General features: G+C 40.8%; 1 protein-coding gene across 4 annotated transcripts in view; it reads left to right on the top strand.

Annotated features, from left to right (window-relative positions):
- The window catches only part of TWSG1 (twisted gastrulation BMP signaling modulator 1), a 117,346-nt gene that overhangs the window by 48,004 nt on the left and 41,544 nt on the right, over positions 1 to 27,798 (top strand). For 3 of the 4 annotated variants that reach the window (XR_004055715.1, XR_004055714.1, XM_030926124.1), the window contains exons 4-5: positions 11,277 to 11,543; positions 14,310 to 14,420. Coding sequence is in view for 2 of the 4 variants with exons in the window: in XM_030926124.1 (XP_030781984.1) it covers positions 11,277 to 11,543; positions 14,310 to 14,420 (378 nt within the window). In the remaining 2 variants the exon portion in view is untranslated. Of the gene's footprint in view, positions 1 to 11,276; positions 11,544 to 14,309; positions 17,374 to 27,798 lie in introns of those variants that run through there. The other variant, XM_010373422.2, reaches the window with a different exon arrangement.

The following is a 27,798-nucleotide window of genomic DNA, read 5'->3' as shown; positions in this document are numbered from 1 at the left end:
GTTGAAGTATATCAAGAAAATACAGCCTCACACAGCTATGTAATTGGAAAAGAAAAGAGCATTTTTAATAGCCTCATCCAATAATTATGTATCTGGAGTATCGTATTAATATATTCAGTATTTTAAAACTCATGAAGTAATAATTTTGCATACCTAGGTAGATTACTTAAGGTTCAAGCATTATGTTAAATTTTTCAAAAATGTAGAAAAGAAAGCCATCTAGCATCTACTACTATTAACATATATGTATTTCTCTTCGAAATATAATTTAAAAACTAAAATGACTACTTGAACATATCCTTGAACATAGTAAATTCAAGCAATGCCAAGAAAGTGTTTGTAATGAAATGCCTCCCTTCATACCCCTAGTTGCTCTCTCTCAAGTTGTTTATAATACAGCTAGTAAAGAGGTATATATTTTTGAACCTATTTTTGAAATATACATCTAGAAAGTATACTCCACAAGTGTACAGCAAAATAAATTTACCTGAGCTTTACACACCCGTTACTAGCATCCATACGGAAAACCAGAACATTGCTGGCACTACCAAAAACCTCATGGTGCTTATCCGCACATTTTAACATAGTTGTGCTTAAAACTCTATGATACCTTTAGAATAACTCTAAGATATCTTTATCTTTTAAAAACTCTAAGATACCTTTGGAATAACTATATTTATTTGCATCAAAAGATATCTTTCAATAATATTTTTGATCTTTTTTTGTCATTTACAGAAAGCACTTACATGAACCATACATCTCAGCTTTGGTTTCCTCTTTTCCTCATCACTGGAAAGTTCTCACTTTTGGGAAAGTTAACCATATTTAGAAAAAACAAGAGGAGGCTAGGCATGGTGACTGGGCGCGGTAGCTCACGCCTGTAATCCCAGCACTTTGGGAGGCCAAGGCAGGCAGATCACTTGAGGCCAGGAGTTCAAGACCAGCTTGGCCAACATGATGAAACCCTGTCTCTACTAAAAATACAAAAATTAGCTAGGCGTGGTGGCGCACACCTGTAGTCCCAGGTACTCGAGAGACTGAGACGGGAGAATCGCTTGATCCCAGGAAGTGGAGGTTGCAGTGAATTGATATCGTGTCACTGCACTCCAGCCTAGGTGACAGAGCGAGACTCTGTCTCAAAAACAAAGGCTGGGTGCAGTGACTCACGCCTGTAATCCCAGCACTTTGGGAGTCCGAGGCGGGCAGATCACCTGAAGTCAGGAGTTCGCCTGGCCAACATGGTGAAAACGTGTCTCTACTAAAAATAAAAAAAATTAGTGGGGCATGGCAGTGGGTGCCTGTAATCACAGCTACTTAGGAGTCTAAGGCAGGAGAATTGCTTGAAACCAGGAGGCAGAGGTTGCAGTGAGCTGAGATCATGCCTCTGCACTCTAGCCTGAGCTGGACAGAGCAAGACTCCGTCTCAAAAAAAAAAAAAAAAAAAAATGTCTATTGGAAAAATAATAAATTAAGAGAGGCTGGAAAAATAAAAAAATAAAAAAATAAAAAGAGGCTCTCCCCAACAAACTGTCAGCAACTTTAGGTAACAAATAACAAAAAGGTTGAGGTGAACCACTTAATATCAAAATATGTCTTACATACAATGACTAAATATACAAGTTTGAAGAACACAAAGACCAGTATGGCTAGATGTTCATAAATAAGGGGAAGAGTAGAGAAAGATGAGTGAGAGAGGTAGGTCAGGACCAGGTTTTGGAGACCATGGAAGGGAGTTTGGATTATATCCTAAGTATAATGGAAACTCACTGGAGAGTGTATGGTGGTGATATCTGAATTACTTTTTTTTTCTTTTTTTGAGACAGCGTCCTGCTCTGTCACCCAGGCTGGAGTGCAGAGGCGTGATCTTGGCCACCGCAAACTCTGCCTCCCAGGTTCAAACGATTCTCCTGCCTCAGGCTCCCAAGGGGCTGGAATTACAGGTGTGTGCCACCACACCCAACTAATTTTTGTATTTTTAGTAGAGATGGGGTTTCACCGTGTTGGCCAGGCTGGTCTTGAACTCCCGATCTCAGGTGACCCACCTGCCTCGGCCTCCCAAAGTGCCGGGATTACAGGCGTGAGCCGCCGCGCCCGGCCCAGATATGCTTGCTCTTTAGTGAACAGATTGGAAGGGATACCAAAACAAATTGCATAAAAGGGGCTATGGGGAGAGTGGGAGTGACCTTCCCAGCTAAACCCCAAAGAGGCTCCAGGTGCAGCTTTGTGGAGTGTGGGAGTGAGAAATGAATTTGCAAATAGAAAGATTATTTGAAGATCCGTCTGTAGAACAGCTGCATGATTTGATAACCGATTCCCTCCTCCATTCATCAGAAAAAGTTCCAAGTAATTAAGAAGTTTCTCTAGGAAAAAGAAATTGGAGAATTTCTCTCTAGAGAAATTGAAGGAAACTAGCTGAAAAGTAGTAGGGCCACGAATGTGTTGTTGGTACCCAGGCAAGGCCTCCTCATTCAGGCATTGCAGGGAGGAAAGGTGTCTTCAGCCTAATGACTAGATGTGAAAGAAAAATAGAGTAAGTGTACCTTAAAAGAAAGAATGAAGTAAAGAGCAGACCATGGACGAAATATTTAGGACATAAAATAAATCTTTTAAAAACCGATTGTTATCTTTTAGAAAAAGTTAACAAAATGTCATGTCTGTATTATGAAAAACAATCAGAACAAGAAAACTTTTGGAAATTTAAAATTCAATTGGGGCCAGGCATGGTGGCTCATGCCTATAATGCCAGCATTTTGTGAGGCCGAGGCGGGTGGATCACCTGAGGTCAGGAGTTCAAGACCAGCCTGGCCAATATGGTGAAACCCCAACTCTACTAAAAATACAAAAATTAGCTGGGTGTGGTGGGACATCCCTGTAGTCCCAGCTGCTCTGGAGGCTGAGACAGGAGAATCGCTTGATCCGGGGAGGCGGAGGATTCAGTGATCTGAGATCATGTCATTGAAGCCTGAGCAACAGAGAGAGAATCTGTCAAAAAAAAAAAAAAAAAAAGGTCAGGCATGGTGGCTCACACCTGTAATCCCAGCATTTTGGGAGAAACAGGCGGGCGGATCACCTGAGGCCAGGAGTTTGAGACCAGTCTGGCCAGCATGGTGAAACCTCATCTCTACTAAAAATGTAAAAATTAGGCAGGCATGGTAGTGGGTACCTGTAATCCCAGCTATTCAGAGGCTGAGGCAGGAGAATTGCTTGAACCCAGGAGGCAGAGCTGGCAGTGAGCACTCCAGCCTGGGCGACAGAGTGAGACTCCATCTCAAAAAAAAAAAAAAATCAATTGGAAAAATAATCAGAGAGTGTGAAAATATTATTGGAGTGTCATAGAATATAGTGAAAACAGGCAGGTAATAAAATATAACAGGGAATATAACACCCCAGAAGAATTTTTAAAGAAAGGAAGGAGGGAAGAAATTTTCAAATAGTAGAAGAAAAATTACCAAAGCTGAGAAAAAAAAACCAGTGAGACCTTAGGTTGAAAGAACCTACAGAATGCTGAGTGAGATGAGTGAAACGAAACCTACATGTGCCACATCCTCAAAATTTTACCACTTCTGGGTTAAAAAATACTCTAAAAGATTTCAGAAAGAATAATAGGGGTTTGTCTACAAGAAGCTAAAAATCACACTGCCATCAGACTTCTCGCCAGTATCACTGGGCCAATGACTTAAGTGGTTGGTGGGAAAATTATTTTGACCTGTCAAATTATCAGGAATGTGAATGTAAAATAGAAACATTTTTAGACAAATAATAAGTCTAAGTTTCCTTCTCACCTACCATTTCTAAAAGAATGAATAGAGATCAATCAAACAAAACAGGATAGAAAACCAAGAAAGATAACAACATGGGTTGAAGGAAGCAATAGCTTTAACCGGAGTTCAGTTAAGGATAGCTGCAGAATGATAATCACACAGGAGGCCTGGGATGAGGCGTCCTGACTGAAGCAGTAAGTAAAGAGAAAAAAGAAACTGGGTTCAAGCGTATCGTTGAGAAACATTATTGTGTGGTACACAGAAAGAAAATTCCAAGCATAGAAATGCCAAGAAAAAAGAAAACTGAACAAGAAAATAATTCTCCATAAAGGAATTAAATTTGGCAGTTAATTTTTTATTATAAAAATATTGAAATATACACAGAAGTGGAGCAAAGAGCATAATGAACTATGTATTCCTCACGCAGGTTCGGCAGTGGTCCAGAATATGCCACATTCGCCTCATCCTTTTTTCTTTCTTTACTGAAGTATTTAAAAGCAAATCGCAGGCCGGGCGCAATGACTCATGCATAATCCCAGCGCTTTGGGAGGCCGAGCTGGGCAGATCACCTGAGGCCAGGAATTCGAGACCAGCCTAGTCAAAATGGCAAAACCTCATCTCTACTAAAAATACAAAAAAATATTAGCTGGATATGGTGGGGGGTGCCTGTAGTCCCAGCTACTTGGGAGGCTGAAGCAGGAGAATCACTTGAACCCAGGAGGCAGAGGCTGCAGTGAGCTGAGATCGTGCCATTGGACTCTAGCCTGGGCAACAAGAGTGACCCTGTCTCAAAAAAAGCAAATTGCAGACATCAAATACTTTTTAACCCTACTTTCCTTCAGTGTCAATCTCTAAAAAAAGGTGGACATTGACTTTTTCTCATCATAATGCTGTTATAACACCTAACAAAATTAACAGCAATTTCTTGGTGAAATCTAAAATTCAGTTCATGATCAGGTTTCTCCAGATGTTTCAAAAATGTGTTATCACAGTTCACTTGTTCAAATTAATTCAAAATTCTTGTATTGAATTTGCTTGTTGCGTTTTCATCCAGATTGACCCTCCTTCCATTTCTGTCATGCCACTTGCCAATGAAGGAACTGTATCAGTTGACCTATAGAATAGCCCACATTCAGGATTTGACTGCTTCCTGTGGTATCCTTTAACTTGTTCCTCTGCCCATTTGTATTTCTAGTAATTTGAAGTTAAGTATAAGAAAATGGTTAGATTCAGGTTTAATATTTCTTGGCAAGAACATCTCTTAGGTCATGCCATGTGAAATGTAACATGGTTTTCATTGTTTTATGAAGTTCAAGGAAAAGTTCACTTTATCTCAAGATCAGAAGTATTGTCCTTTGACAATATGACATTGAACAAGGAAGTCCTACCATACTACCTGTTCTGTCATGAACAATTTTCATAGGATTATGTTAAGGTAACTACTTGTACTGGTTTTCAACTTTTAGAATCAATGTATGAGACCAGGCTGCATTGTGAATTTGCCACAGAATATGGTTATCAAGTTTGTCAATATAGAATTTGGAGAAGTTGGCTAGGGAAAGTGGGAAAGACCTTAGTATCTTTTTTTTTTTTTTTTTTTTTTTGAGACAGAGTCTCGCTCTGTCGCCCAGGCTGGATTGCAGTGGCCGGATCTCAGCTCACTGCAAGCTCCCCCTCCCGGGTTCACGCCATTCTCCTGCCTCAGCCTCCCGAGTAGCTGGGACTACAGGCGCCCGCCACCTCGCCCGGCTAGTTTTTTGTATTTTTTAGTAGAGACGGGGTTTCACGGTGTTAGCCAGGATGGTCTCGATCTCCTGACCTCGTGATCCACCCGTCTCGGCCTCCCAAAGTGCTGGGATTACAGGCTTGAGCCACCGCGCCTGGCCTAGACCTTAGTATCTTTATCAGCAAATCAAGGACATCAGGTTTACTAGTTTTAATGCAATATATTGAGATTTAAATTACGAATGTTTTTGTCCTAAATTTGTTAAATGCACAAAACTCCCCCCACATTTTTTTGATAGAATGAAATCTCTGATAATGAGCACTGAAGTTTCATTTATTTATTTGTTTGTTTTTTAGAGACAGGGTCACATGAGTTACCCAGCCTGGCCTGGAACTTTTGGGTTCTGTCAGTCTTCCTGCCTCAGCCTCCCAAGTGACTGGGACTACAGATGCGTGCCACCGTGCCTGGCTGAAATTTCTTTAAAGTCTTCAGTAGATGTTAAATTTAGCTTTTATAATGTTTGAACTCAGTTGTTTACCTTCAACTCTATTTACTAATTTTTTTGTTTGTTTTTTGGCTTTTTGTTTGTTTGTTTGTTTTTGAGATGGAGTTTCGCTCTTGTTGCGCAGGCTGGAGTACAATGGTGAAATCTTGGCTCACCACAGTCTCAACCTCCCGGGTTCAAGCAATTCTCCTGCCTCAGCCTCCTGAGTGGCTGGGATTACAGGCATGTGCCACCATGCCAGCCTAATTGTGTATTTTTAGTAGAGACAGCGTTTCTCCTTGTTGGTCAGGCTGGTCTCGAACTCCTGACCTCAGGTGATCCGCCCGCCTCAGCCACCAAAAGTGCTGAGATTACAGGTGTGAACCACTGCGCCTGGCCACTAATTTTTATTTATAAATTTGGCAGAAGACTATATTATGTACAGTTGTATAATATGAGCATTCTAAGTATTATTTGCTTTTTGATAGCGCTTAAAGATTATGTATAGATGTAGTTATTAGAAAGAGTAGTAGACATGAAATCAGGAGGCTACATCATGATCTTGGCTCTGATCCTAGATGACATAATATTGGACAAATCATTTGACTTAACTGCGCCTATTTCTTCTTTTTATGAATAAAGGGATCAGATTTGATCATTGAAATGATCAAACAACCTAAGTTATTTAGGTTATTAGGTCATACAACCTAAGTTATTCAAGTTCAGATGTATTGAAAAATGTGATGAAGAGCACACACAACTTTGTTCTCCTCCGCTCTTGCCATGATCCTTAAACTAACAAAATGAGGAAATAGATGGCTTTTTTTCTCCTCCCTGAATTTATAAAAATAGGAATTTATAAATTTGGCTTAACTCTTTAAACTTTTAATCTGAGGAAGAAGTGAAACTCCATCTTACACCTAATAGATGCAAAACAAAAATGAAACATAATTTAGCTTTCAGAAGTATAGCCACACCCCACGGAGATATTGCTGATTTGGTTCCAGATCACTGCAGTAAAGCGACGGTCCCAATGAAGTGAGTCACGCAAATACTTTGGTTTCCCAGTGCATATAAAAGTTATTTTACACTATACTGTAGTTTATTAAGTGTGCAATTGTATTATGTCTTAAAAAATACATACCTTAAATACAAAATACTTCATTGTTAAAAAATGCAAAAAATCATCTAAGCCTTCAGACAGTTGTAATCTTTTTGCTGGTGGAGGCTCTTGCCTCGATCTTAATGGCTGCTAATTGATCAGGCTGGTGGTTGCTGAAGGTTGGAGTGGCTATGACAGTTTCTTTCTTCTTCCTTTTTTTTTTTCCCAAGACGGAATCTCGCTCTGTCACCCAGGCTGGAGTGCAGTGGCACAATCTCGGCTCACTGCGACCTCCGCCTTTCAGATTCACACCGTTCTCCTGCCTTAGCCTCCCAAGTAGCAGGGACTACAGGCACCCACCACCATGCCCAGCTAAATTTTTGTATTTTTAGTAGAGACAGGGTTTCACCGTGTTAGCCAGGATGGTCTCAATCTCCTGACCTCGTGATCCACCCGCCTCGGCCTCTCAAAGTGCTGGAATTACAGGTGTGAGCCACCGTGCCTGGCCTTCTTTCTTCTTTTATTAGATATAGATGGAGTCTCGGCCAGGTGCTGTGGCTCAAGCCTGTAATCCCAGCACTTTGGGAGGCCGAGACGGGCGGATCACGAGGTCAGGAGATCGAGACCATCCTGGCTAACACAGTGAAACCCCGTCTCTACTAAAAATACAAAAACTAGCCGGGCGAGGTGGCGGGCGCCCGTAGTCCCAGCTACTCGGGAGGCTGAGGCAGGAGAATGGCGTAAACCCGGGAGGCGGAGCTTGCAGTGAGCTGAGATCCGGCCACTGCTTTCCAGTCCGGGCCACAGAGCGAGACTCCGCCTCAAAAAAAAAAAAAAAAAAAAAAAAAGAGATGGAGTCTCATTATGCTGCCTAGACTGGTCTCAATTTCCTGGCCTCAAGCAATCCTCTAGCCTTGGTCCCCCAAAATGCTGAGATTACAGGCATGAGCCATCACACTGGCTGACAGTGTCTTAAAATATGATAACACTGAAGTTTGTTGCATCAGTTGACTCTTCCTTTCATGAAATATTTCTCTGTTGCACGTCATGCTATTTGATAACATTTTACCCACAGTAGAACTTCTTTCAAAATTGGGCCAGATGCAGTGGCTCATGTCTATAAACCCAGAGCTTTGGAAATCTGAGACAGGAGGATAGCTGCAGGCCAGAGTTTGAGACAAGCCTGGACATTGTAGTGAGACCCCCATCTCTGCAAAAAATGGAAAAAATTAGCTGGGCATGGTGGTGCACACGTCTAGATCTAGTTACTTGGGAGGCTGGGGTGGGAGGATCCCCTTGAGTCCAAGAGTTCAGTACTGCAGTGAGTTGTGATTGTGCCACTACACTCCAGCTTGGGTGAAGAGTAAGACTCTCTCTCAGTAAATAAAAATTAAAAATTGGAGTCAGTCCTGAAACCCCGCACTGCTTTAACAACTGGGTTTACATAATATTCTAAATCCTTTGTTGTCATTTCAACAATGTTTACAGCATTTTCACTAGGAGTAGATTCCATCTCAAGAAACTCCTTTGCTCATCCATAAGAAGCAGCTCCTCATTTGTTCAGGTTTTTTAATGAGATTGCAATAATTCAGTCACATCCTCAGGCCGCACTTCTAGTTCTCTTGCTGTTTCCACTACATTTTCAGTAATTTTCTCCACTGAAGTCTTGAACCCCTCAAAGTCATCCATGAGTGTTGTACTCAACTTCTCTTCTAAACTCCTGATAATGTTGATAGTTTGACCTCCTCCCATCAATCATGAATGTTCCTAATGGCATCTAGAATGGTGAATCCTTTCCAGAAGGGTTTCAGTTTAGTTTGCCCAGATCCATCAGAAGAATCTATGGCAGCTATAACCTTACAATATATATTTCTGAGATAATAAGACTTGCAAGTTGAAATGACTCCCTCAACCTTGGGTTTCAGGACATCTGCTGTGTTAGCAGGCATGAAAGCAACACTAATCTCCTTGTATGTCTTCATCAGAGCTCTTGGGTGACCAGGTACATTGTCAGTGAGCAGTAATATTTGAAAGGAATCATTTTTTCTGAAAAGTAGGTCTCAACAGTAGACTTAAAATATTCAGTAAACCATGCTATAAACAAATGTGCTGTCATCCAGGCTTTGTTGTTCTATTTCTAGGGCACAGGCAGGGTAGATTTAGCATAAATCTTATGGGTGCCCTAGGGTTTTTGGAATGGTAAATTAGCATTGGCTTCAACCCAAAGTTACCAGCTGCATTAACCCCCAGCAAGATAGTGGGCCTGTTCTTTGAAGCTTTTGAAACCAGGCATTGACTTCTTTCTAGCTAGGATAGTCCTAGATAGCATCGTCTTGCAATAGAAGGTTGTTTCATCTACATTGAAAATCTGTTGTTTGGTATAGCCACCTTCACCAATGACTTAGCTAGATCTTCTGAATAACCTGCTGCAGTTTGTACATCAGCACTTGCTGCTTCGCTTTGCACTTTTATGTTGTAGAGATGGCTTCTTTCCTTAAACCTCATGAACCAATCTCTGCCAGCTTCAGAGTTTTCTTCTGTAGCGTCCTTACCTCTCTCAGCCTTCACATAATTGAAGAGAGGCCCTTGCTCTGGATTGAACTTTAAGGGAATATTTTGGCTGGTTTAATCTATCCAGACCACTCAAATTTTCTCCATATCAGCAGTAAGGCTGTTTCACTTTCTTAGCACTTTCCATTTCCTTCAAGAACTTTTCCCTTGCATTCCCAACTAGGCTGTTTGACACAATGGCACAGGATTTCCCTCAGCCTTGATGTACCTGATGTTTACTTGTGACCAGACTTACGTCACACATTCTTGGCAACATCACCACCTCCCATCACTGGTGCTGTTAACTTTGATCTTCTGACCATATTGGTGCCCGCCAGACTTCTGCACATTAAAGTCATTATTAATGACCTTTTGTAAGTGATTAGTATTTTGTGGAGAGCTTTCCAAGAATACATCAGCATGTTCTTATCTAACAGTCACCCACCAGACTTAATATCCATTGACTACTCCCATCCGAATCAAACCCCTGTGAGAGTGCCAAATGGTGACTTTCTGTTTCCTTTCTTCTACGTTTATCAGTTGGTAAGGAATATCATTCCCTTCTCTTGTATTTATTTGTATATAAAAACTCATTGCCAGGCGCAGTGGCTCACGCCTGTAATCCCAGCACTTTGGGAGGCCGAGGCGGGCAGATCACAAGGTCAGGAGATCAAGACAATCCTGGCTAACATGGTGAAACCCCGTCTCCACTAAAAAATACAAAAAAATTAGCCAGGCATGGTGGCGGACGCCTGTAGTCCCAACTACTCAGGAGGCTGAGGCAGGAGAATGGTGTGAACCTGGGAGGTGGAGCTTGCAGTGAGCCGAGATCCCGCCACTGCACTCCAGACTGGGCGACAGAGTGAGATTCCGTCTCAAAAAAAAAAGAAAGAAAGAAAAGAAGAAAAAAAGAAAGAGCTCATTGATTCTTCTTTTGTTTACAAGATGGTAATACATTTTTATTGATTGATTGATTGATTGATTGACATGGGGTTGCCCAGGCTAGAGTCCAGTGGTACAGTGATAGCTTACTGCAGCCTTATCTCCTGGGCTCAAGAAATCCTCCTGCCTCAGCCTCCCAAGTAGCTGGGACTACAGGCATGTACCACCACACCCAGCTAATATTTTTTAATTTTTGTAGAGATGATGTTTGCTATGTTGCCTAAGCTGGTATCAAACTCCTGGGCTGTAGTGATCCTCCCACCTTGGCCTCCTAAGTGCTGGGATTATAGGTGTGAGCCAATGTGCTCAGCTTATTATTATTTTAATGCTCAAATTGTCTATTAGCCAGTAGGAGCCCCTTCAGTTGGCCTCCTGTGTCTCTTCAGCATGCTCCATCATTCATGGTGCACTTCGTTACTTTCTGGCACAAATGTGTTCCTGGCTCATTTTGTACTTTCCTGACCCAGCCTTCAAATCAGTCTTTCCTCCAAGGAGCTCTGGTTCCTATTAGGTATTTTAAAAACAAGATCTGAGCGTTCAGTATGCTTGAAGCTAGTGGGGTAGGATATCATCATTTAGGCTCACCCAGCAAAAAAAAAAAGCTAGGAAAATATCTACATGTAATCCTAGAAGTTACATAATTTTAATGTGTTATAGCTCTGATTGCAAGGCAGTGACTAACAAAATCTTATGGTATTACCCCCAACCCAGGTATGTGTAATCCTCGAAATTATAGTGACACACCTCCAACTTCAAAGAGCACAGTGGAGGAGCTGCATGAACCGATCCCTTCTCTCTTCCGGGCACTCACAGAAGGAGATACTCAGTTGAATTGGAACATCGTTTCTTTCCCTGTTGCAGAAGAACTTTCACATCATGAGAATCTGGTTTCATTTTTAGAAACTGTGAACCAGCCACACCACCAGAATGTGTCTGTTCCCAGCAATAATGTTCACGCGCCTTATTCCAGTGACAAAGGTAACTGCCAACAGTTGACTTTTTCCATTCCGCCCCCTCATGTGGTCTGTCCATGTAATCTATAAAACTTTTATAAGACCATCTTTTGGAACAGCTTTTTGGTTTTGAATTTGTATCATCTCACATAAGTTCTAGACTCAATAACCCTGATCCCATCATATCTAGAGGCACATGCCAGAATGATAAGAGGAAAAAAAATATCTCCGATCCCTGAGTAGATAAAGAGGCATGTCGACCAGGTGTGGTGGCTCATGCCTGTAATCCCAGCACGCTGAGAGACTGAGGCAGGTGGATCACGAGGTTAAGAGTTCGAGACCAGCCTGGCCAACATGGTGAAACCCCGTCTCTACTAAGAATACAAAAATTAGCCGGCCGTGGTGGCAGGCGCCTATAGTCCCAGCTACTAGGGAGGCTGAGGCAGGAGAATTGCTTGAACCTGAGAGTCAGAGGTTGCTGTGAACCAAGATCGCACCACTGCACTCCAGCCTGGGTGGCAGAGCAAGACTCCGTCTCACCAAAAAAAAAGATAAAGAGGCATGTCAGCATATTGTCAAAATTCCTCCATACTCCTGGCAGCAGAGGCTGTACTGTATTGGAAAATAGATAATTGTTCCTAGTTCTGGTATTTATTTGTCTTAGGCTTTATTCTCTTCATAAGATAACAACAGTGCTGCTTCTCTAATATGATATTGCTCATTGTCAGGTAACATTCAGAGTATCCCATGAAGTCAGATTTTTATAATAGCAGACATACCAAAATGATGCCAAAGTCATTAGCTAAATTTCTTTATAAGCAAATTGGTATTCCAGACATCTCATTTCCAGGCATAAACTAACCCCAGCCAGTTCTCTGCAAATGAGTGCTGTTGGTCAGAAAAGGAATTAAATGAGAAAATAACTTATACAAATTACAGAAGCATATTTAAGAGCATTTATTAGTGAAGATAGGGCATATCATAATTTTGGAATGTAAAAAGCATGTGACTTTTATAAAATCTTTGATATTTTTGATAAAAGACACCATATAATTTTACTGTGGAAGCATAAAGCACTTATGAAAAATTGGAATTATTTCTTAAAATATGAGGTGAATTATGTATAAATAGTATAATTTGTACTCTTACTTGACTATTACTTGTGCCCTCTATTACATTCCTACCTATATAAAACAGTGTGGGCCGGGTGCAGTGGCTCACACCTGTAATCCCAGCACTTTGGGAGGCTGAGGCGGGCGGATAACCTGAGGTCGGGAGTTCAAGACCAGCCTGACCAACATGGAGAAATCTCGTCTCTACTAGAAATACAAAATTAGCTGGGCATGGTAGCGCATGCCTGTAATCCCAGCTACTTGGGAGGCCGAGGCAGGAGAATCACTTGAGCCTGGGAGGTGGAGGTTGCGGCGAGCCGAGATCGTACCATTGCACTCCAGCCTGGGCAACTAGAGCAAAACTCCATCTCAAAAAAAAAAAAAAAAAAAAAAAAACCGTGTGAGCTTCAGACGTTAATAGTAAAAGCAAAACAGCTTCTGTTAAATGACAGTGTAAGAATTCTTACTCCCTTTTAGGTTAAAGTACTTTGTAAAACAAATGCTAGATTTTGGAAAACATTAGAAACATATGGAATGCAATAATATGTTTGTTTATCATTTTCTCCATTATTAAAATGTAAATAATCAACATAATAGATACTAAATAATAATTCATAAGTTTTGTTCAAAGATTATTTAAATTTATGAAGCAATTAGCAAGAACCTAATTCCTGGAAACTGCAGCTGTCTTCAAGATACAGCTAAAGTTTTTTCTCTGTGACATCTTTCCTGGGCACCTCTTCCCCCAGATAGAGTTAGCCTCTTCCTACTGCTCCTCCTGCATTTGCAGTTTGTTTGTTTGTTTTTTGAGACAGAGTTTCACTCTTGTTGCCCAAGCTGGAGTGCAATGGCGCCATCTCGGCTCACTACAACCTCCACCTCCCAAGTTCCAGTGATTCTCCCGCCTCAGCCTCCCAAGTAGCTGGGGTTACAGGCACCCGCCATCATGCCCGGTTAATTTTTTGTATTTTTAGTAGAGACAGGGTTTCACCATGTTGGCCAGGCTGGTTGCAAACTCCTGGCCTCAGGTGATCCACCTGCCTCGGCCTCCCAAAGTGTTGGGATTACAGACTTGAGCTACCATGCCTGGCCTGCATTTGCAGTTCTATTTGTTGTCTGTTTTTAGCTTATGGATCTATCATTTTCTACTTAGTTCTGTGGATTCTCTGATTCCTCTACTGAAAATATAAAGATTAGCCGGGTGTGGTGGTGTATGCCTATAAATCCCAGCTAATCAGGAGGCTGAGGCAGAGACTTGAACCTGGGAGGTGGAAGCTACAGTGAGCCAAGATCGCACCACTGCACTCCCGCCTGGGTGACAGAGTGAGACTCCATCTCAAAAAAAAAAAAAAAAAAAGGAAATGCCCAGTTTAAAAGTACAGCTGGATAACATAGCAAATGTTTTTAAGCCCAATAAACCAACCTTTAGATCAAAGCCTGAAATTTAATAAGAGAAGCTAAGGAAGCCCTTTGCCTTCTTCAGATAGAGTGGGAGAATCTGACTTCCTTCTCAACATAATTAATTAATGAAGATCTTTTTTCCTGTACCTCATCTTTGTCATGTACAGACCAGCAGTAAGAGAATTAAGATAAATAACTATTAATATTCAACTAGGTAATAAAGCTTTTTTTTGTTTTTCTTTTTTCTTGCCCTGAAATCTTAAATTTTTGTTTTTCAGAACACATGTGTACTGTGGTTTATTTTGATGACTGCATGTCCATACATCAGTGTAAAATATCCTGTGAGTCCATGGGAGCATCCAAATATCGCTGGTTTCATAATGCCTGCTGTGAGTGCATTGGTCCAGAATGTATTGACTATGGTAGTAAAACTGTCAAATGTATGAACTGCATGTTTTAAAGAAGGAAGACAAATGCAAACCAAAGCAACTTAGTAAAAGAATAGGTATAAAAAGTTATTCTGTAAGTCTGTTGGTTGTATCAGAATCCCGGTAAGTTAAGTTGTAAAGACTTTGGAGTAAGTTTCTTTTAAAATATGACATAGCCAGTGATGTGTTTAATTATATAACTGTTCTTACTGATTGTATTGCCCCTAGCAATATGCCCTTTCCTTTGAATACATATACAACTTTGGTTATATGAGAAGCAGGTGTACAGAGAATTTCTTGAAAGATCTGAGGTTTTTAACATGAAGCCTGATATGGTTTTCCTTTAGCATTCCAAAAGGTTTTTGCAGTGTTAGCAGAAGCTGTTGATGTGAGTTATGATTTCTTCATGTGCAACTCTTAGCACAGAGTTTTTATAGTTGCACATCATTCCTCTTTGTGCCTTGTTTTATCCATTTTATAAATAGAGTAGATATTTGATATACCACTCTGGTAACTCATATAAAAATATCATCATAAAAAGCTTAATTTCTTCCCTTTTGTGTTGGTTTTAAAAGGTAAATGCTTACCATATTTTATAATTGAGAACTCTTACATAGTAGAATCCATTCTACAATACATGTGTTGACAAAGCTCTAGAGAATGTTTCCTATTCTCTTCTATTTCCCCTGCCCAAAGTGCTGACGACATAGGCAGTGATGAAGAATCTTTACCAAGATTGTCAGGGTGTACCTATGAAATTGCATTAAATGCACTGCTAGGGTAAATAATTAGCAAGCAAAAGCATTTCTGTGACTTAAGGTACCAGCTTAAAGAGCACTAGGGATGGGGAACGAATGCCAAATCAGACTCTACCTAGAGCACCAGGAAACAGCTTGTACCCTGGTAGGGAAATGGTGTCGCTGAAAGGGGAGGCCGAGCCGGTGCGAGACTGAACTCGTGCAGCCTTAGCCAAGACAAAGCAGTGTTTTCCAGCAGACGGGTGATGGGACAGGAATTGAAGAGAATTTACTCATATGAACAGGGCAGGGTGAAAATGCTGGGAATTATAAAGGGAAACAAACTTAAAACCATCTACATTCATATTTTGTAATATTTCAGTTGTTAAGTTTATATCTGGATATAATGGTCTTTTTAAACAAGTATAATATCGTGGGAGGTTAAGATTATGAAATTTTGAAATCTCTATTCAAGATGATGTTCACTCCAAATAGGCTACAGAATTTAGCCAACATTTTATATAATGTTTCAATAAATGTTTCAATAGATACTATGTGCTCTTCATAGTAATAAAATCTCAATCTTTAAGCATGAATCTAAAACACAAATGTTTATATTACAGACTCTTAATTTTACCAAATTACTAATTGCTCTAGTGCATATCTGAACTATAAGCAACTTTTTAGGAATACCTCTTTGTACATCTACATATTTTAGTATATAAAAATAGATAATGCTCTTGGATACATTTTGTGTTATTCATGATCTGAATAGCAGTTAGTTAAAAGATCATTTGTAATATTATGATCAACTATTATAAATTAAAGTCTTAATACCTTTCCTGTTCTTTCAAATAACTCTAATTAATATTCAAGATATTTTAGCCTTTTAAAAAGTTGAGATTTAGCTCATGGATATATTTTTTGGTAGGAAAACATTAGGGTCTCCTTTTCTTCCTTTTACCTAGAATGCCTCGTTTAAAAGTGCCTTGAAAATATTTAGCTCCCCTTCTTCATGAGCACCTGTAGAGCTGAAAGTATCCTTGAACTTTACACAGAAAGCTGAAAGGAATCTGCAGCCTCCTGCTGCAGTTCAACTCTGCTGTTTTTCAGTCATTTCCTACTGTGAGTGGAGTGATGTTTGTGTGTGTGTTGGCAACATGCCTAATGTTTTCTTAATGATGACAACAAATATTTTAAAACTGCATTTATCATTTTTCAGGTCTTTATTATTAAATTTTAAAATGTAATATCTGTTTCCCACCCCCTACATTAGGAGGATACTTTCTTAAACCACATTGTTTTAATTGATTTTTCTTACCTTGATTTCTGTCATTAGAAATGATCCCTAAATGTAATGATCTTTTGCCTTCAAATTTGGCTTATTTTTTCCGATTTATGAGGGGTTGAAAGAAAGAATTCACCTAAAAGATTCCATGTCCAGTTTTCTAATGTATTTCAGGTTCTGAATAACAATATTTTTTCCAAATTGAAAGTAAATATTCAAGAAGTTGATAGCCTGGTTAAAAGTTAGATCCTCTATTACCATGCTAAGCACATTAACTTCTATATTGAAGTTTTGGTAAAAATTCTCTTTTCTTTTTTAATAAAAAATTAGATTATTACTTTTCTTATAACCAGATTTTAAAAGCACTAAATTTTAAATCAGTGGGTATCATAAAAGCCATATATAAAAGATCCTTTCTTATAGTAAGACTTGTGCTTGTTAGCAGGTTTTTCTGTTAGTTTTTCCCCCATAACATTTAATTATTACTAAAACTGTATTTACAATAGTACCAAATCAAATGATAATTTAAATAAAATCTATTCTGTGTTTATGTAGGGTGGTATAAAAGAGAGGTCTTCATTTAGACATGTGATTTCTAAAATTCCAGAAAGCAAAATTGATAAGACGTTAGAATATTTGAACAATTATTTATAATCAGGGTAGCATTCAAACGGAGAAAAGAAAGTTTTCTGAAAAAATGCGGTAAATCTAAGCCACATTTCTAAAGTTTATTTTTATGAAAGCTTCTTTTAAGATTTTTGAAATCTATTCTGCATTCCCAAGAGTTTATGTTTATTGTATTTTATATGATCTACAACATATAAAATTGTGTATTTTTCTTTGGTTGTCCCTATAAACAAAAAAGTATTTTAATAAAAAATCGAAATGAGTGTGTCATATTTTTCGTTAACTTCAGCATAGACATAAATTTGACATTTCTGTCTAAAGAAGATAGCGTTTAAGGGATCAGCGGACAGGGTGCAGTGGCACTTTGGGAGGCTGAGGTGGGTAAATCACTTGAGCTCAGGAGTCCAAGACCAGCCTGGGCAACATGGTGAAACCTCGTCTCTACAAAAATAAAAAAATTATCCGGGTGTTGTGATGAAAGGTGAAACCACCTGGACTTCCTGGGTCAAGTGGGGACTTGGAGAACTTTTCTGTCTTATAAGAGGATTGTAAAAAGCACCAAACAGTGCTCTGTAGCTAGCAAGAGGATTGTAAAATGCACCAATCAGTGCTCTGTGAAATGCACCAATCAGCACTCTGTAGCTAGCAAGAGGGTTGTAAAATGCACTAATCAGTGCTCTGTAAAGTGCACCAATCAGCAGGATACTAAAAGTAACCAATCGCAGGGAGGATTGAAAAATGGGCGCTCATAGGACAGAAACCTGAACATGGGCGGGAGTAAAAGCTGGCCACCCCAGCCGACAGCGGCAGCCAGCTTGGGTCCCCTTCCATGCTGTGAAAGTTTTGTCCTTTGCTCTTCACAGTAAACCCTGCTACCACTCACTCTTTGGGTCTCTGCCATCTTTAAGAGCTGTAACGCTCACCGCCAAGGTCTGTAGCTCCATTCTTGAATTCAGCAAGATTAAGAACCCACAGCAGGAGCCAACTCCAGACACGGTGATGTGTAGTCCCACCTACTGTAGAGGCTGAGGTGGGAGGATCACTTGAGCCCAGGGAGGTGGAAGCTGCAGTGAGCCATGATTGTGCCACTGCACTTACACCTGGGTGACAGAGCAAGACCCTATCTTTAAAAAAAAAAAAAAAAAAAAGCAATCAGCAAACAATGTTCTTTCTCTCAGGATGTCTCTACAGATTCTCTCAGAACAGATTTTTGAACATTTTGCTGTCTGCTTTTTCATATGCTTTCTTCCAATATGGGGGAACCTTTTAAATGAATACTTTACTATTCTGCTTGCTCTGTGGGCCTTCGGATGCCAACCAGCTTTACAAGAATGATCTAAAGGTTGCAAGGAGTTGCAGAAGGGTCAAGGGAGAGAAAAACCTTTCTCAGCTCTCCCACAGGATACTGTTAGAATTGGGAACCATGAGCTGTGCTGCCTTGGCAAAATCCACCTCATTTCAGAGTCCATGTTTTGGCAGCCTGGTGCCTGGGGGATCTAGAGAGGGGAAGAACTCAAGAAGACAGTCTGAGTGACTTAAGAAAGGAGCTGCAGCATTTGGAAGGTAGAATGAATTTCAAGGACAGATAGAACGTTTGACCAGGAAAGCTGTACTTTTGCTGAAGGTGTCCACAGGGCAGCTAGTCATGTGGACAGTCAGAGAGAATGAAGCTGAGCTGGCAGGGGAGGCATCCAAGCCCGAGGCTCCAGGAGACATTACAGACAACATGGCGCATCCGACCCCATAGGGCTGCTCCAGACCTGGCGGGCACTGAACTCAGTAAGCCAGGCAGACACGCCATTGGTGGGTGGGTGTTAGCCATTACAGCTCTTCGACCTTTGAGCTTTAACCAGTAAAAAGTAAATGTGGACCGGGCGCAGTGGCTCATGCCCGTAATCCCAGCACTTTGGGAGGCGGAGGCGGGCAGATCACCTGAGGTTAGGAGTTCGAGACCAGCCTGGCCAACGTGGTGAAACCCCGTCTCTACTAAAAAATACAAAAAATTAGCCGGGTGTGGTTTCGCATGCCTGTAATCCCAGCTATTTGGCAGGCTGAGGCAGGAGAATCGCTTGAAGCTGGGAAGGAAAGGTTGCAGTGAGTTGAGATTGCGCCCCTGCACTCCAGCCTAGGCGACAAGCGTGAAACTCCGTCTCAATTTTAAAAAAAAGTAAATGTGTTCTACCTCTTTTTATTTTAAAGTCTGCTTGAAGTGTGGGGTCAGCAACAATTCCAAGGTTTGGCTTTTGAGATGAAAATTCTCCGTGCAGATGCAAAGAGGAAAAGAATTCTGCCCCCTCTCAGTAGTGGTGGGAAGCCTGGAGTCCGCGCTGTGACTCACTGAATGACGCCTGGAGAGTGCAGGCGCCCTGCTAGTCAGGGAGACAGGGCTTCCCTCACTGGGGTGAAGGTAGCCCCTGAAGTTAGGCACAACCACCCGCGAAATATCCTTACGGCAGAAATGTGTTTCCTGCCCGTCTAACTTATGTACTTCCCTCTGCAGCTAGCGTAACCTTTCTAGAATATGTGTATTAGTAATTACTGCTTCCACCCCCTAGTTGTAGGCAAATAGCAAGACCGTTGCGCTCCTCTGCCTCGGAAGGGTGTGAGTTACCCACTAGGATGTCGAGCAAGGTCAGGGAACCTGTCTTTTGTTTACCTGTGGCCTCCCTGCTTCCGGGGTGTTCTGCTAGGGGAGTGGAGAGAACGAGGACTTTGAGGGCCTGAGAGAGGGGCCAGAAGAGTTTGCAGAGGCCCAGGTCTCCTGACTGTGGAGACCAGTGCTCTCGGCCCGTGGCTTACGGGGAACCCGAGCCTGCAGTTGCCTCTTTCCAGGGGTTTCTACTTAGAAATATTAGCAGCCCAGCCCTCATTGTCCAAAGCCCCCCAGACTTGCTGCCAGGGTTCTGAGTCCCAAGATGGATGACAGAGCCTCTCTCTTGGCCAGTGTTGGATGGCATGAGGCTCAGAGTCGGATTTTACTTGATTCCAAGAAAACCATGAGACAGGATGCGTTGCAGTACTGGGTTTGTGGACTGCATTTGTGTCCCAAGACTCCTTGACTCACAGCCTCGGCTGGCATCTCCCCTTCCTGTCTCATGTCTTATACCCACTCCCATCACTGCTGACTTCCCCCTCAGCAGGCCAAGCTCGTGCCACCGTCTCTCTCCACCCCTCAGGCTGTCGCAGGAAGAGTGTCCCCTGCTAGACCTGCTTTTTGTGCAGATTGTGTCTCCTTGCTCTGACCTCCCTTTTTTGTTGTTGTTGTTTTTTGAGATGGGGTCTCCCTCTGTCACCCAGGCTGGAGTGCAGTGGCGCCATTTTGGCTCACTGCAGCCTTCGCCTCCCTGGCTCAAGCGATTCTCCTCACCTCAGCCTCACAAGTAGCTGGGATCACAGGTGCACACCACAATGCCTGGTGAATTTTTTGTAGTTTTGGCAGAGACGGGGTTTTGCCATGTTGGCCAGGCTGGTCTCAAATTCCTGAGTTCAAGTGATCCACCTGCCTCAACCTCCCAAAATGCTGGGATTACAGGCATGAGCCACTGTGCCTGACCTTCTGACCCCTTCTAAAGGAGCATCCCCTCCCCACTCCCCCATCCCATTCGTCCGCTTTCTTTAATGGCAGACACCTCTCCAAAAGTATTCATTGGTTAGTTGTTTATCATGCATTCTCCTCTCAGACTGTGGGACCCTTGAGGGCAGGGACCCTGTTTCTTTGGTTTGTGACTGCCCTAAACACAGCTCTCCAGCACCGAATGTCTCACACTCAGTGGGCACCAGCTCTTCTGTGGATGAGTGATGACGAGTCTTAGCCTATATCTGCTTTAAACAGTGGCTCCTCAGTGCCCTCAGACAAGTAAGTGCCAACTGTGCAGCAGACCTCTCAGGGCCAGGCAGCATGCCCCTGCTCACCACCAGGCCCATCTCAGCAGTCCAGGTGGCCATCCCCTGGAGCCACTGTTTGTGCCCCCGTAAGTATGGTTTTATCAATCTGAGACACTTGTCCCTCTGTGCCCATTCCTCACGCCTTTCACTGAGTGGCTCACAATAGCGTAGCCTTTGACCCCAGGGCATTCCTCAGCAACATCCTAACTTCATCATTACCTTACACTTCTGCTTCCTACACTTCAACCTGGTGTCCAGGTTTCCACTGGGCCATTCGTAGTATTGCAAATACACCTTTAGCCACGTGGCTGAGGCTGTTTTTAGACTGTTGACCCATGCAGGCTTTGTGGGAGACTAAGGCACTTCTTTAGCAACCTAGCAAGAAGACCATGCATGATGATGTGAATTTTTTTGGTGTCCTTGAGGGCAAATTTTATTTGCAGAAGACACTACACAGAAACTAATGTCATTTTTAAAATTAATTTTTAATGTATTTAATTTATAAAATCAAACTTAGTTCTTCCGTAAGTTTTTAAAAACAGCTTACAAATATTTCTTCTAGCAGCCTAACTATATATCTAATAATCATTTTTACAGGGCCCTCGTTCAGTATTTGCTGAGTACTTCAACAGCTAATATACTCACTATTAAGGTGAACCTGATGAAATTTCCAATACGGTACATAAACAGGAAGATTTCAACTTAGAATCAACTCTCATTCAATTTCACACTTACCAATTTTAAATTGGAGTTGTGAGGTTGTGTTCTAATAAGCCAAATCCTCTAAAATATTCAAATAAGCCCATTCTTAACACAATAGTACTAATGATATAGTTTTGAGTCTTTTATCCCAGATCCTCCAAATCATTCCATGATTGAAAAACAGGTTCTGGTTAAGCAAAACAGGTCACAGAGGTTTCTATGGCCTCAGTAAAATGGTGCCAGAGAACTTGGAAACAGAGGGAGGCCAGATTAGAGGACAAGACTTAGCCAACGTGTAGCCAGACACACCCCAAAACATAAGTCAAGAAGGGCCTGCCCCTGGACAAGCAGCGCAAAATACATGTTCTTTACAAATAATTTACTACCAAGATGAAGAGTATGCCCAGTCTTCTTCCCAAATTTGCCAGTCATGTTGTTTCTCTGCTCAGAGGCAGAATGAGTATAAAGGCAGAGAAAGGTCCATGGTATACTAAGAGATTTCCTACCCGGGAAGGAGCATCAGGATTAGGGAGAAGTTGTTCTCAGTTCCGAGTGATACACATTACTTCCCAACTTCTCAGAGAAGTCTGCCCTTTCCACCCAGGTCAATGAGTGGATTGGATTTTGCATATCTTTGGTTCTTAAGATTATGTTTTTGCCTTTTTCAGCTGGGCACAGTGGCTCACGCCTGTAATCCCAGCACTTTGGGAGGCTGAGGCAGGCTGATCACTTGAGGTCAGGAGTTCAAGACCAGCCTGGCCAACATGGTGAAACCCGTCTCTACAAAAATACAAAAATTTGCCAGACATGATGGCAGGTGCCTGTAATCCCAGCTACTCGGGAGGCTGAGGTGAGAGAATCGCTTGAACCTGGAAGGCAGAGGTTGCAGTGAGCCGAGACATGCCATTGCCCTCCAGCCTGGGCAATAGAGCGAGACTCCATCTAAAAAAAAAAGATATATTTTTGTCTTTTTCTCTAAGTACCCTTTGGTGAAATTCTCAAATATGGAAATAAGTCTCTTTTGAATATCAGGTTCAAGAACTTTGAATCTAATAGACTCTTGCATTTTTTTTCCTGTTCTAAGGATCATACAACTGTTCTAAAATAATACCATACAGAATTTGAGTTATCTCGGGTGGCTTTGCCTAACTAGTGGCCACAACGTTTAGGTCTTTCTATGGAAGCCTGTTTCCACTGAGGATTTCCAGGGGCCTTTATTCTCAGGAGTTTGTCATGGCAGACCACAGGCCCAGCTTTCCTAGTCTCCCCTTCCACCCTTATTTGGTCCTTTTATTTTTTAATGGCTAATATTAGAGACCTGAAGTAATTGTAGCTTGAACAACTAGAGACTGTTTGTTCTCACAGAACTTGAAGTCTGAAAATACATAGACCAGATCTGGAAAGGGGGCTCTACGTTGTCACCAGGAAATAGGCTTTCCTTGTGCTCTGCTGTCCTAATATTTGTCTCATGGTCTCAAGATGCCTTCTGGAGCCCCAACCACCATATTTGTTTTCCAAGAAGAAGAAGGAGATTAGTGTAAAAATTATATACCTCCAAGCCAAGTCAGCCTTCAGGAAGCCCATCCAACAACAATTGCTTATGTCTCATTGGCCACCACTATTTGCAAGAGTGACAAGGAATTAGCACCTGAATAAAATTCAGGATTGTTAGTAAGGAGAGAATGAAGAAGGGGAGAATGATTGGCCCAAGCCATCTCCACTATGCATGGGTGCCTATAGCATCCTAAACACTTCCCATTCATAGTGTTTATCACTCTGTGTTGTAATTGCCTGTTTACTTGGCTGTATATACCCACACCAGAATGACGTTGTATGTCCAGCTTGAAAGTGCAGAGGCAGCCCCTGGCACAGCTAGAAAAGCACTGATTCTAGACAGAGTGGCAAGTAAAGAAGAATGAGGTTTTGTGATTGTCAAAAGGGGCATGACTTAAAATCTAGATGAAGTTAGCTAATAGCAGTTTCTGAGGTTCTTGGTTTTGAAGATGTATATATGAGCTGGATAACTTCACATATTAGTAGTGGTCTTTTTATCTGTGTAATAGAGTTTCTCATTTAATGCAGTTACATTTTTCTCTTTGGCTGAATTTCTCTAGAAAAGATCAATATTCTCTAGTTTCTCTGTGCTATTTGAAGGTGAAATAAATTATTTCTTTTCGGCCGAAAACCATATACAATCCATGACTGGACCAGTTTGTTGAAACTTCATTGATTAGTCTGCAGTGACTCTTGTCCCTGAACAAGAGGGCTCAGCCTTGAGATTTTTCCATATTAAAATCATAGACCACAGACTCTTCTCTCTGGTTTCTGAAGTAGTCTTGCAGGACAGCAAGACTTGTGAATCATATATGTAATTTAAAATTTTCTAGTAGCCACATTAAAAAAGTAAAAAGAAACATGTAGAATTAATTTGAATGTTATATTTTCTTTAACCCAATATATCCAAATCAGCAATTTAGCATATAACTTATATAAAAATTACCAATGGTACATTTTACATTTTCTTGTTTTGGTATTAAGTATTTGAAATTGGTGTATGTTGAACAGCACATCCAAATTTGGACTAGCTACATTTCAAGTGCTCAGTAGCCACGTGTGGCTAGTAGATAGTGCAGATCTAGAGGACTTATACCATGTTAACACATTTCATCACTTCTTATCTTATTGATCGCCTGTCTAGTTGTTCTATACATTATTGACAATTGGGTATTGCAGTTTCCAACTATTATTGTTGTATTGTCTATTTCTCCCTTCAGTTATGTCAGTATTTGCTTAATATATTCTGGGGCTCTTGTTAGGTGCATATATGTATATAATTCTTAAATCTTCTTGACAAATGACCCTTTTATAATTATAAAATATCTTTGTCTCTAGTAGCAATTAGTACCTTAAAAACTATTTTGTTTGATATTAGTATAGCCACTCCAGCTCTCTTTTGTTTACTCTTTGCATGGTATGTCTTTTTTTTTCTTCTTACTTTTAACCTGTTTATATCTTTGACTCTAAAGTGTGTCTCTTGTGGGCACCATATTGTTGCATCATGTTTTTTAATCCATGCTACAAATCTCAGCCTTTTAATTACAGAAATTTTAATCCATTTACTTTTAATGTAATTATTGATAAGGAAGGATTTATATCTGCCATTTTGCTTTGTGTTTGCTATTTGTCATTTGTCTTTTTTCTTTCTATTTCTCCTTTACTGACCCTTTCTTTTTTACATTAAAGACATATTTTGTCATGTACCATTTTCTCTTGTCATTTCTTTTACTATATATTCTTATAAGTTATTTTCTGAGCAGTTGCCTGAGGATTATGATTAACATCTGAACAATCTAGTTTTGATTAATGCCATTTAATTTCAGTTGTGTGCAAGAACTTTGTTTTTATGTCTCTCCATTTCCTCTCTCCTCCTTTGTGATGTTATTGTCTTACAAGCTACATCTTTATGCTTTGTGTGCCCATCACATAAACGTACAATTGTTGCTTTATGCAGTTGTCTTTTAAATCAGATAGGTGGGGAAAAAAAGAGTTACAAACAAAAAATATATTGATATTGTCTTTTATGTTTATCTCGTTAGCTACCTTTATGAGTGCTCTTTACTTGTTCATGTGGATTTGGGTTACTGTCTAGTGTGCTTTTATTTCAGCCTAAAGAACTCCCTTTAGTATTCTTATAGGGGAGGTTTGGTTGCAAATGACAGAAATCAAATTTAAAGTAGCTCAAGTGAAAAAACAATAGAAAATACCAGGGAGAAGTCTCAGATATCTGAGACTTCTTGGGATATCATGGCTTTAGGCAAGTCCAAGTGCAGAATATGGCCTCTTGCTTGTAGCTCTTTGGTACTCTGCACTGCACATTCTCAGGGAGCCCTCCACTACACCAGGCTCACATGTCAATCTCAGCAGGAATAGATCATCACTATTCAGATAGCCAGAAGTACCAGATGAGACTCTCACTGGCCCAGACTGGAAGTCAATCCTCCCAAGTCATGTGGACACAGTTGGGGAGCAGTAGATCCCCAAAAGAAATACAGACATTAGCAGAAAAAGGGCTTAGGATAAAGCACAGGTAAAAGCTACAGGTCTTCACTAGGTATGCTTCAGAAAAAGTTTCAGCTTTATTAAATGTTCTCTTTAGAAACCCACTTCTACACAAACTAGAACAACTGGAAATCCACATGCTAAAAATATTTAAATATTCTTCATTTGAGGACTCACAATTTTTTTCTGGTCTGACATGTTAAAAATTCTTACTAATGTAATCTAGTAAATCAGTCAAGATGTAGTCCTGGCCAGGTTCAGTGGCTCATGCTTGCAATCCCAGCACTTTGGGAGGTCGAGGCAGGAGGATCACTTGAGCCCAGGAGTTTATGACCAGCCTGGGCAACATAGTGGGACTATATCTCTACAAAAAATAAAAGATTAACTGGATGTGGTGGTGCACATCTGTAGTCCCAGTTACTTAGGAGGCTGAGGCAGGAGGATCACTTGAGCATGGAAGGTTGAGGCTGCAGTGAGCAGTGATCATGTCACTGCACACCAGCCTGGGCGACAGAGTTAGACCATGTCTCAGAAAAAAAAAAAAGACGAAAAAAGAACAAGTATTCTTCTAGCTAAAATATGAAAAGAACATCTATGAAGGCCAGTTTGAATCTCAAGTATGTAACATATTTTCTTAGGATAAAAAAATGTATTTTGAGTTTTAATAAAGGGCATGATAAATATCCATAAACAATTATTTATTCCTCGATTGCTATGTTGTACTATTATTCCAAACTATTCATAATTCATAAATGAGTAATGCAATAATAATCTGCTATAGTGTTGTTAATTTGTTTGTTTGAGACAGAGTTTCACTCTTGTTGCCCAGGCTGGAGTGCAATGGCGCGATCTTGGTTCACCGCAACCTCCAACTCCCAGGTTCAGGTGATTCTCGAGCCTCAGCCTCCTGAGTAGCTGGGATTACAGGCATCCACCACCACGCCCAGTTAATTTTGTATTTTTAGTAGAGATGGGTTTTGCCATGTTGGCCAGGCTAGTCTCAAACTCCTGACCTCAGGTGATCCGCCCGCCTCAGTCTCCCAAAGTGTTGGGATTACAGGCGTGAGCCACCACACCCAGCCAGTTTTTTATGTCCTTTATCCAGGTACATACTAGGTACTAAAAAGGGACAACCAAAAAATGTAAGAACTCTATCAGATCTAATACTTGAGATTCAGGGAACCTATGAAAAAGGATTACTGATTTTTAAGTTCTCAGTATAGAATACAAGAAATTGTGTTTAATGTTCCTTCTATTTGATGTGAGTCTAATCATGTATTCACTGCCTTTGGATAAAGTCCAAGATTATGTTCTGTGTTTTGTTAACTATTTTGAATTTGTCCCTTATTTAAGTGGATTTTTCTACTGGATTTTTGCAGAGATTTTCTTCTGGATACTGCTAGTAGATTATTCTTCCAGTTTGGGTTTTTGTTGTTGTTGTTGTTGTTTTTGAGAGAATCAATTACGGTGTTGGTAATTAAACTTTTAAATCTGTGCCTATTGGTATTTGAGGAGTAAAGCATGTATTGGAAGACTGTGCCTAGACTGGTTGTGGGGTATAGACAATTACTGACAGGAAAGTGTGGGCATTTCTCAATGTTTTATCAGTGGGACAATTTTGTTCTGAGGCTCTCTCAGCATGCTAAATGTGTGTTTATGAGTTGGTGGTCAAATGAAATGGGCAGTCACTAAGGCAGTAATGATACCCAGAGATGATTTTATAGCAGCTAAAGACTTTGGCAGAGTGACATTCTGATGTCTTTGACTCCAGTGGCTGAAGTTTTAATTTCTAGTTCATGTATGGTGGCCTATTTCCACATGTTTTATACTTTTGGAGTGTAAGCTCATGCTCAGCGGGGCTTTGTCTGGGTAATTTCTAGAGGACTTGGGCTGTGGATATATAGTTTTTAGGAGGATTTTTATTTGCTTCTACAGCTGTTCCAGGGGGTTACTAGCCCAGAAACCCTTGATGTTAATTTCTCAGTTTATAGGAGTCAGTATAAATTGGTAGGATACATTTTTGAACTCCAGAATAGCATGA

This window comes from Rhinopithecus roxellana, chromosome 21, assembly GCF_007565055.1.
Source record: "Rhinopithecus roxellana isolate Shanxi Qingling chromosome 21, ASM756505v1, whole genome shotgun sequence".
Taxonomy (NCBI): domain Eukaryota; kingdom Metazoa; phylum Chordata; class Mammalia; order Primates; family Cercopithecidae; genus Rhinopithecus; species Rhinopithecus roxellana.
This window is presented reverse-complemented; position numbering and strand designations above follow the sequence as displayed.